This window comes from Tupaia chinensis, unplaced genomic scaffold, assembly GCF_000334495.1.
Source record: "Tupaia chinensis unplaced genomic scaffold, TupChi_1.0 Scaffold143624_1, whole genome shotgun sequence".
NCBI lineage: Eukaryota > Metazoa > Chordata > Mammalia > Scandentia > Tupaiidae > Tupaia > Tupaia belangeri.
Window position 1 is genome coordinate 152,516 of NW_006203472.1, and position 10,311 is coordinate 162,826.

General features: G+C 60.7%; 1 protein-coding gene across 1 annotated transcript in view; it reads right to left on the reverse strand.

Annotated features, from left to right (window-relative positions):
* Positions 1-10,311, reverse strand: part of MUC2 (mucin 2, oligomeric mucus/gel-forming) — a 32,014-nt gene that overhangs the window by 3,960 nt on the left and 17,743 nt on the right. The window contains exons 29-40 of the mRNA XM_027766682.1: positions 9,464-9,611; positions 7,937-8,002; positions 5,604-5,772; positions 4,664-4,981; positions 4,087-4,313; positions 3,621-3,795; positions 2,943-3,190; positions 2,026-2,209; positions 1,520-1,748; positions 638-816; positions 256-325; positions 33-133 (exon numbers count right to left, since the gene is read on the reverse strand). Coding sequence (XP_027622483.1) covers positions 33-133; positions 256-325; positions 638-816; positions 1,520-1,748; positions 2,026-2,209; positions 2,943-3,190; positions 3,621-3,795; positions 4,087-4,313; positions 4,664-4,981; positions 5,604-5,772; positions 7,937-8,002; positions 9,464-9,611 — 2,114 coding nt within the window. The remainder of the gene's footprint in view (positions 1-32; positions 134-255; positions 326-637; positions 817-1,519; positions 1,749-2,025; positions 2,210-2,942; positions 3,191-3,620; positions 3,796-4,086; positions 4,314-4,663; positions 4,982-5,603; positions 5,773-7,936; positions 8,003-9,463; positions 9,612-10,311) is intronic.

Here is a 10,311-nt window from a genome sequence, read left to right on the forward strand (position 1 = left end):
GCCGAGGGAGGCACCTCAAATATACAGCTTACCACACGTCTCCACGCAGACGTCAAAGCCAGGGGCGTAGTTGATGGTGCCCTCGGGACAGAAGCAGCCTTCTACCAGGCGTGTCTCATTCTTCTCAGGGGAGCTGGGTTCAGGAGATTACCAGGGTTGGGAGTGGGCACAATGGATTCCCACACCCAGACTGTTCCACCCAGGGCACGACTGGACGGGTGAGCCAGCATCCTGGCAAATCCACAAGCAGCTTACCTGGACTTGCAGGTGGGCTCTTCTGCTGGGCCGCAAGCCCGGTACTCTCTGTGGGACGGGCATGTCACCGCTGTGGGAAGGAAGGGAGAATCAGAGGGTCGAGGGAGCAGCGAAGAGCACGTGGCCCCTTCCACACAGGACCCTACCCCACATGGGCTGAGGGGGCTGGCTGCCTAGCGCTATGAGCATTGACCTCCCAGGGCTGTCCCGAGGCAGTGCGGGTGCCAGGGTGTGCTTGTCTGTCCTTCCCCATCCCAAAGCCCCAGCCCTCATGACCAGCTGTCCCTGCTTGCCTGGCCCCGACCCACCCTGTCTAGCTTTGGTTTGGGCACAGAGCCTGGATTCCCAGTCCAGCCAGCAGGGGCAGACAGGCAGCACTTACGGCAGGCGCCATGGGTGTGGTTCCGCCAGTCAACGCAGACGCCCACCTGGGCGCAGAGGGCCGCGTAGGTCTGCAGACTGGCGCACTCCATGCCAGAGCCAGGCATGAAGCAGCTGTCAAATGCACAGGCATCGTAGTAGTGCTGGGGGGGCACGAAGGCGTGGCACTGGGCAAACAAGCTGCACAGAAAGGGGCACAGGTCATGCCCTGGCTGGCACCCGGAGGGCCTCTCCCACACGTCCTACCATCCAGCAACTCCACCAGGGTGTTCCCGCCAGAGAGGGCCTGCAGTCAGTGCAGGAGCAGAGGGGCCAGGTCGGCCTCAGGAAAAGGCAGGCACATGGCCAGAGAGTGCAGCACCTCATGGCCCGCTCCCTGAGGTGGAAGCTACACATTTAATGGTCACCAGGGTCTCCCCTCCAGCCTAAAACCAACCACACACCTCTGCAAACTGCCAGGCTTGGGAGCAACCTCCTCTCTGTCCAGACCCAAACAAACTGCCTCCACAGTACCAGCCCTAAATGAGAGCTCTATCCTGGGTCAACTGGTCTACCCCAGACTTCAAACTCTGTGACCCCCGCACCATCTCTGGAGGTAGGAGAGGTCTGGGAGGTCAGCAGAGGCACAGGGGTTGTCTAACCAGGTAGTTCAGCCCTGTGGACACCAGAAGCCCAGGTCCCGGGCCCCTCTGTGACCCGGTGCCTGCTCACACTGCTGCCACTACCTTCCGCCTCCCACCTCCCCAGTCCCAAACTCAGCACCCTGCCTCGCCATCTCTTTGTAGACATGGCAGGCGTGGGGGTGCACAAAGAAGGAAGAGCACTTCCTGAGGTCCTGCAGCTCACTAGCAGCCAGGACCGCAGACAGGTCTCGGAAGGGCACCTGTCCTTGATGAGCTGGCAGAGAGAAGAGGCGGTACAGTTCTTGGGCAGGGTGGTCTTGCTGCCTCCTGGTGTCGTGACAGCCGGGCGCTTGGTGGTGAGGCTGGTGTGGGGACAGTGTGGCTTGGAGGGGTCATTCACCACCCACTGGTCGGCTGCGACCTCGCAGTTGGAGATGATCTCCCCACTGGGCAGCACGCAGTCATCCGCTGTGTTGTTGGTGCATGTGCCTGCGGCAGAAGGAGGCCTGCTGAGCTGGCCCTGGGCCGAGCGTGCAGACGGCAGAGCCTCAGACCTCTCCCCTGTCTGCAGCCCAGGCACCCTGGTGCTAGGATGGCCAGGGTAGAGGGCACGGGATAGTCCCAGCCAACTCCTCCTGGCTCCCATAGGGCCCAAGCCTGGGATGATGGCTGAGTGGCCCCAGGTGGAGAAGCAGAGCCACAGCTGGGCTGGTGGGCACACACACACACCCAACCTCCCTCTCCAGAAATGGGCACAGGGCCTCACCACACTGGCCCTTGGTGTTGTTGCCAAATCGGTGGTAGGGCAGCCGGATGGAGAAGGATAGGCCATTGTAGGAGATGAGGGCGCCCAGCTCGGGGATGTCCACTACGTAGTTGATGCCTGACTCATACACCTGCAGCCCGTACTTCTTGTAGGGCAGCGCCACCGCCTGCTTGTTGACCTGCACCTGCAGCCGACACACCCAGGGTCAGGGGGGCTAGCAAGCAAGGGCCGGTGGTCACCTGGAGGGAACCAGCCTGACTCTGATGACCTTGGTGCGCTCCTGGAGCCATGTGTCTGACTAGCACAGGTGGAGCTGCACTATGCAGTCACCCCAAACCCACCTGTTCTGAGCCTACAAGCTCCATGGGGGGCCTCAGCCCTTACCCTTCCTCCCCTTCTATCCCCTTTCTCACTTCCTTTCCACAGTGCTGGGCCTGACCCTATTCCAGCTGGTCCCAAGAATAAACCAGTAAAGGCGTTTCTTGGGAGCTGATGAAAAGTTTGGGGCCCTCCGGGTGCCAGCCAGGGCATGACATGTGCCCCTGTCTGTGCAGCTTGTTTGCCCAGTGCCATGCCTTCGTGCCCCCACAGCACTACTACGATGCTGCAGGAGTGCATAGGGTCCCCAGGTCTCTTGGCCATAGGAACCGAAGACTTAGCTGGGTGTGTGCAGAAACCCTGCCCACTCTCCTGTTCTGCAAGAGACCTGTGCCCAGGGTAAGTACGGGGAGCCAGGTTTGGGGGAGAGGGTCCCTGAATGCACCTGGAGGGCCCATGACAAGAACTGGATGTACCCCTGAGTGAGGCCCTCTCCCTCTCCCAGTCTTTCAGCTCAGCTCTGGGGAGCCAGCCCAGTGCCCTGCTGCTCAGGGCCCCACCACGCAGGGGTCTGTGGTGCCGTGGCATGCCCAGCATACCTGCACCTTCATGGGTGCCATCTGCACGGTTTTGATCAGCACCTCCTGGGTCTCATGGCGCACGATGAGCGTGCGGGGACAGGACACCTTGTCGTTGACATCACAGTGGTAGTTGTCAATGTAGACGCCGAAGTTGTCCACAGAGGGCGTGACCTCCTCCACCAGCACGTAGGTACAGTTGCCCTGGTAGCTGTAGTAGAGCCCGTCGAAGGTGACGTAGTGGGGGTCCCCCCAGCCTGTGCAGTAGCCTGCAGAGGGACTCCAAGTGAGCCAGGGTCCTGGCCAGGCAGGAACCTGGTCGGGATCAAGGGGCAGGTTGGAAGGGCAAGCAGGAACCGAGGGGCTGACAAGCCTGCTTCCTGGGCACCGCGTGGGCATCTAGCCAAGTGGCTCTGGTTCACATTCTAGCCCCAAAAGTGCATTCCCCTCTCGGCCCACAGCAGCCCATTCTTCAGGGTAGGTCCTGGATTAGTAGCCAGGAGGTCCAGAGTTCAAACTCTGAGTCTTCCCTCTCTAGCCTCGGAGGCTGTGAGGAGCCCCTGGGCCTATGTGCCCACGCTCGGCAGCTGCTCAGCAATTGGAGTCTGCACCCGAGGAGCTTCGGTCCTCCTGCTCCCATCCCTGCAGCCCCGCCCTTAGAGAAGGGAGGAAGGGCCAACAAGTGGCTCCTGCTCTCACAGTCACACTCCCAGTGCCAGCAGCAGCCGTCGGGGTCCATGACGCGCACGGGCTGGAGGCCATTGGAGCAGGTGGGCTTGGGCGGGGGCTTGCACTCCACCTCCACGATCTCCACTACGTTGTCGTGCTTGCAGATGGCCTGGGTGCAGTTACACAGCCACCAGGTCTCGTTCTCCTGAGGGCAGAGGGTGACGGGCAGTTAGCCACACACACTGGAGGAATGAGCCTAAGAGCCCTGCCCAGAGGCTGGCACCCTGGGGCCTCGCTGCATCCGGTCGTGCTACAGCAAGGAGGCACGGGCAGACTGACGGACTCCACAGACTGTGCACGAGAGGCTGTCGACTGCACCAGCCCCGCAGAGACAGAGCAGGTTGGGGGACGGGGCATCTGTGACCACTAAGACCACGGACACCTGACCACAGAGCACTCAGAGCCAAGGGGACAAATCCACCCACGACCCACTGACCTGCCTGGGAGGATCAAAGTCTAGGCACCCAGGGGGCTTTGTTGTGCTGGGTTTTGGCTTCGAGGGCGTGGGCGTTGGCTTCGAGGTTGTGGACACTGGCTTCGAGGGCGTGGGCGTTGGGGAGGGCGTGGATGGGCAGGACCAGTTGAAGATCTGGATGTTGCAGTCCAGCGAGCAGTTCACATAATAGCAGATGCCCCCATATGTGCCATTGTACACCAGCTCACCTGCAGGAAGAGGGACCCAGTCCTGACACCACCCGGAGGCAAGGCTGGCTGCTGGACCTCATGGACAGAGCCCCACGGAGGCTGCCAGAGGGAAGGCCACAGTGCCCACTTTGCTCAGCTGGACATCCCACCACCCCTTTACCCACTGACCTCAGGGGAGCCCCAGCCTCTGGCTTATGTTCCCTGCAAGGTGGGGCTGGCCACAGAGACAGCCACCCACACCGGCATCGGCTTTCTGAGTGGGTGCAGTTACACAGCCACTGGGTCTTCCCTCTCTCCCCTCAGTTTGGACCCATTGGTAGCCAGGGCCAAAACCAGCCTCAGCTAGCTCTGGAAGTGACCCATGGTACCTGGGGCGTAGTAAGTGTCATTGAGAAAGCAGCAGAAAATCTGAGTGGAGGTGGTGATCGTCGGGCCTGTGCTGAAGGTGACACTAGGAGAAGGGATCGGGGAGAGTGTGGAGGTGGGCCCCCTAGAGGCCGAGGTGCTGGTTGTCTCTGGAGTGGTAGGAGTGGTCCCAGAGAGTTCTGTCTGGGTAGGGGTTCCCACGGTGGTCGTTGACGCAGTGGTGGGGATAGGAGTGGGGCTGGAAGTGGGTCCTATGGAGGGTGAAGATGGCCTAGTCGTGCTTCTGCTGGTGGGGGTGGTCTTCGAAGAGGTGGAAATGCCTATAAGAACAGAACATATAGGTGAGGCCTCACCAGTACACCCGGAGAGGAAGCCGGACAGCTCGCTGCAGACCACATGAGTCACTTCCCGGGCTGTCAGTGTTGCCTGGTGGGTGAGACAGCAGACACGTTGTGTATAACAGGGAGACCCACAGGGGAAGCTAGGGCTCTGGGCTGTAGAGCTGGCTGGCCGAGTCTGCTGCCAACAAGAGGTGGCCGGTCCATTGAGAGGTGCCAGACTAGCCCTCCCAAGGCTGCCTTTGGAGGACCCAAGTAGGGAGCACAGGCAGAAGAGGGAGGGGGAGATAGAGCCTCCCAGGGCAGCCTCTGCCCACCCCTGCCCTGGACCCACACAGCCAGGCCACCCATGAAGCATCTTCCAGCAGGGCTGAGGGGCATGAGCCAGGAGAGCTGCTCCGTGGGGTAGTGGGAATAGTCAGCAGCCCCTGGTTGCTGTGACCAGGCTCCGGACAGAGGAGCCTCGCTGAACCTGCCTCAAGCCTTCCTGGGCCTAGGAACAAGGTGTCAGGCCCCAGATTTGAAGCTGAGGAGCTGCAGAGTTCCCCTGGCAAAGCAGGCTCTCCTAGGGAAGTAGATGGGTGGGTTCCCCATGACTGCTTACCTGTCGTGGTGACTGTTGGTATTGTTGGTGTGGAGGGCAGAGGTGTGCTGGATGTTGTCAGGATAGTTGACGGGGTGCTCAGGACGGTGGTAGACTCAGTGGGAGGGGAGGAGGTAGACTGAGAGCTTGGAGGGGTGGAAGACTCCTGTGGGGCTGTGGGTGGAGTTGACTCGGGAATGGGGGTTGTACCAGGTGGAGCTGGGGTGGCCATGCTAGTAGTACTGGGTGTTGGGGTTGGGGTCTGCGTAGTGGTAGTTATGGTGCTGGTGGGTGTTGATGTTGGGATCTCTGTGCCAGTGGGTGTTGGGGCTGTGGTCTGTGTGGTGGTTGGGATCAATGTGGTGGTAGTTGTAGTGCTGACAGGTGTTGGGGTTGGAGTCTCCATACCCGTGGGTGTTGGAGTTAGGGTCTCTGTTACGGTGGGTGTTGGCGTTGTGGGTGCTGACAGGTGTTGGGGTTGGAGTCTCCGTACCCGTGGGTGTTGGACTTAGGGTCTCTGTTATGGTGGGTGTTGGCGTTGTGGTCTGTGTGGCGGTAGTTGTGGGGCCGGTGGATGTTGGTGTTGGGGTCTCTGTTACAGTGGGTGTTGGCGTTGTAGTCTGTGTGGTGGGAGTTGTGGGGCCGGTGGGTGTTGCGGTTGGGGTCTCTGTGCCAGTGGGTGTTGGCGTCGTGGTCTGTGTGGTAGTAGTTTTGGGGCCAGGGGGGGTTGGGGTTGGGGTCTCTGTTACGGGGGGGGTTGGCGTTGTGGTCTGTGTGGCGGTAGTTGTGGGGCCGGTGGATGTTGGTGTTGGGGTCTCTGTTACAGTGGGTGTTGGCGTTGTAGTCTGTGTGGTGGGAGTTGTGGGGCCGGTGGGTGTTGCGGTTGGGGTCTCTGTGCCAGTGGGTGTTGGCGTCGTGGTCTGTGTGGTAGTAGTTTTGGGGCCAGGGGGGGTTGGGGTTGGGGTCTCTGTTACGGGGGGGGTTGGCGTTGTGGTCTGTGTGGCGGTAGTTGTGGGGCCGGTGGATGTTGGTGTTGGGGTCTCTGTTACAGTGGGTGTTGGCGTTGTAGTCTGTGTGGTGGGAGTTGTGGGGCCGGTGGGTGTTGCGGTTGGGGTCTCTGTGCCAGTGGGTGTTGGCGTCGTGGTCTGTGTGGTAGTAGTTTTGGGGCCAGGGGGGGTTGGGGTTGGGGTCTCTGTTACGGGGGGGGTTGGCGTTGTGGTCTGTGTGGCGGTAGTTGTGGGGCCGGTGGATGTTGGTGTTGGGGTCTCTGTTACAGTGGGTGTTGGCGTTGTAGTCTGTGTGGTGGGAGTTGTGGGGCCGGTGGGTGTTGCGGTTGGGGTCTCTGTGCCAGTGGGTGTTGGCGTCGTGGTCTGTGTGGTAGTAGTTTTGGGGCCAGGGGGGGTTGGGGTTGGGGTCTCTGTTACGGGGGGGGTTGGCGTTGTGGTCTGTGTGGCGGTAGTTGTGGGGCCGGTGGATGTTGGTGTTGGGGTCTCTGTTACAGTGGGTGTTGGCGTTGTAGTCTGTGTGGTGGGAGTTGTGGGGCCGGTGGGTGTTGCGGTTGGGGTCTCTGTGCCAGTGGGTGTTGGCGTCGTGGTCTGTGTGGTAGTAGTTTTGGGGCCAGGGGGGGTTGGGGTTGGGGTCTCTGTTACGGGGGGGGTTGGCGTTGTGGTCTGTGTGGCGGTAGTTGTGGGGCCGGTGGATGTTGGTGTTGGGGTCTCTGTTACAGTGGGTGTTGGCGTTGTAGTCTGTGTGGTGGGAGTTGTGGGGCCGGTGGGTGTTGCGGTTGGGGTCTCTGTGCCAGTGGGTGTTGGCGTCGTGGTCTGTGTGGTAGTAGTTTTGGGGCCAGGGGGGGTTGGGGTTGGGGTCTCTGTTACGGGGGGGGTTGGCGTTGTGGTCTGTGTGGCGGTAGTTGTGGGGCCGGTGGATGTTGGTGTTGGGGTCTCTGTTACAGTGGGTGTTGGCGTTGTAGTCTGTGTGGTGGGAGTTGTGGGGCCGGTGGGTGTTGCGGTTGGGGTCTCTGTGCCAGTGGGTGTTGGCGTCGTGGTCTGTGTGGTAGTAGTTTTGGGGCCAGGGGGGGTTGGGGTTGGGGTCTCTGTTACGGGGGGGGTTGGCGTTGTGGTCTGTGTGGCGGTAGTTGTGGGGCCGGTGGATGTTGGTGTTGGGGTCTCTGTTACAGTGGGTGTTGGCGTTGTAGTCTGTGTGGTGGGAGTTGTGGGGCCGGTGGGTGTTGCGGTTGGGGTCTCTGTGCCAGTGGGTGTTGGCGTCGTGGTCTGTGTGGTAGTAGTTTTGGGGCCAGGGGGGGTTGGGGTTGGGGTCTCTGTTACGGGGGGGGTTGGCGTTGTGGTCTGTGTGGCGGTAGTTGTGGGGCCGGTGGATGTTGGTGTTGGGGTCTCTGTTACAGTGGGTGTTGGCGTTGTAGTCTGTGTGGTGGGAGTTGTGGGGCCGGTGGGTGTTGCGGTTGGGGTCTCTGTGCCAGTGGGTGTTGGCGTCGTGGTCTGTGTGGTAGTAGTTTTGGGGCCAGTGGGGGTTGGTGTTGGGGTCTCTGTTACAGTGGGTGTTGGCGTCGTGGTCTGTGTGGTAGTAGTTTTGGGGCCAGGGGGGGTTGGGGTTGGGGGTGGGGTCTCTGTGGTGATGGTAGTTGGGGTTGGGGTTGGGGGTGGGGTCTCTGTGGTGATGGTAGTTGGGGTTGGGGTTGGGGGTGGGGTCTCTGTGGTGATGGTAGTTGGGGTTGGGGTTGGGGGTGGGGTCTCTGTGGTGATGGTAGTTGGGGTTGGGGTTGGGGGTGGGGTCTCTGTGGTGATGGTAGTTGGGGTTGGGGTTGGGGGTGGGGTCTCTGTGGTGATGGTAGTTGGGGTTGGGGTTGGGGGTGGGGTCTCTGTGGTGATGGTAGTTGGGGTTGGGGTTGGGGGTGGGGTCTCTGTGGTGATGGTAGTTGGGGTTGGGGTTGGGGGTGGGGTCTCTGTGGTGATGGTAGTTGGGGTTGGGGTTGGGGGTGGGGTCTCTGTGGTGATGGTAGTTGGGGTTGGGGTTGGGGGTGGGGTCTCTGTGGTGATGGTAGTTGGGGTTGGGGTTGGGGGTGGGGTCTCTGTGGTGATGGTAGTTGGGGTTGGGGTTGGGGGTGGGGTCTCTGTGGTGATGGTAGTTGGGGTTGGGGTTGGGGGTGGGGTCTCTGTGGTGATGGTAGTTGGGGTTGGGGTTGGGGGTGGGGTCTCTGTGGTGATGGTAGTTGGGGTTGGGGTTGGGGGTGGGGTCTCTGTGGTGATGGTAGTTGGGGTTGGGGTTGGGGGTGGGGTCTCTGTGGTGATGGTAGTTGGGGTTGGGGTTGGGGGTGGGGTCTCTGTGGTGATGGTAGTTGGGGTTGGGGTTGGGGGTGGGGTCTCTGTGGTGATGGTAGTTGGGGTTGGGGTTGGGGGTGGGGTCTCTGTGGTGATGGTAGTTGGGGTTGGGGTTGGGGGTGGGGTCTCTGTGGTGATGGTAGTTGGGGTTGGGGTTGGGGGTGGGGTCTCTGTGGTGATGGTAGTTGGGGTTGGGGTTGGGGGTGGGGTCTCTGTGGTGATGGTAGTTGGGGTTGGGGTTGGGGGTGGGGTCTCTGTGGTGATGGTAGTTGGGGTTGGGGTTGGGGGTGGGGTCTCTGTGGTGATGGTAGTTGGGGTTGGGGTTGGGGGTGGGGTCTCTGTGGTGGTGATGGTTGGGGTTGAGGTTGGTGTCGGGGTCTCCGTGGTGGTGGTGGTTGGGGTTGGAGTTGGGGTCTCTGTGGTGGTGGTGGTTGGTTCTGGTGTTGGGGTCCCTATGGTGGTGGTGGTTGGTATTGGAGTTGAGGTCTCTGTTGTGCTGGTGGTTGGTTCTGGTGTTGGGGTTCCTGTGATGGTGGTGGTTGGTACTGGTGTCTCTGTGGTGGTAGGGGTTGGGGTTGGGGTTTCTGTGGTGGTGGTGGTTGGTTCTGGTGTTGGGGTCAGTGTGGTGGTGCTGGTTGTGGTTGGGGTCTCTGTGGTGGTGGTTGGTGTTGGTGTTGGGGTCCCTGTGGTGGTGCTGGTTGGTATTGGGGTCTCTGTTGTGCTGGTGGTTGGTTCTGGTGTTGGGGTCCCTGTGGTGGTGCTGGTTGGGGTTGTGGTCTCTATGGTGGTGGTGGTTGGTGTTGGTGTCGGGATCCCTGTGGTGGTGGTGGGTGTTGATGGGATCTCTGTGGTAGTAGTTGTGGGTATTGGGGTTGTGGTTTCTGTGGTGGTGGTAGTTGTAGTGGCTGGGGTTGTAGTGGAGCCACACACATTACAGCAGTAAACGTTGATTGCGTAGTTGAGGCAGAAGCCCATGGGAATCATCCCGCCTGGCTTTTGGTCCTGGTGCTTGCAAACCAACCCAACAGAGACGTCACACACCACCACTTGTCCAAGCTCTCCAAGTGGAATATCAGGATACATCGTGGCTCTGCAGGAGATGTTAGCTGCCCAGCCTGGTGCACAGACATCTCCTATCAATTCGACATCTCCCTCTGTGTGGACAGGGTCAGGTTTACCGGAATCCAGCCAGCCAGTCCATTTACAGTCAGACACACATGATGTGGTCGTTGGTGGGGTTGGCGTGGTGGTAGAGGCAGTGGGCGTGGTCGTTGGTGGGGTTGGCGTGGTGGTCGTTGGTGGTGTGGTGGACGTGGTGGTAGAAATAGTGGGCGTGGTCGTTGGTGGGGTCGGCGTGGTGGTAGAGGCGGTGGGTGTGGTCGTTGGTGGAGTCG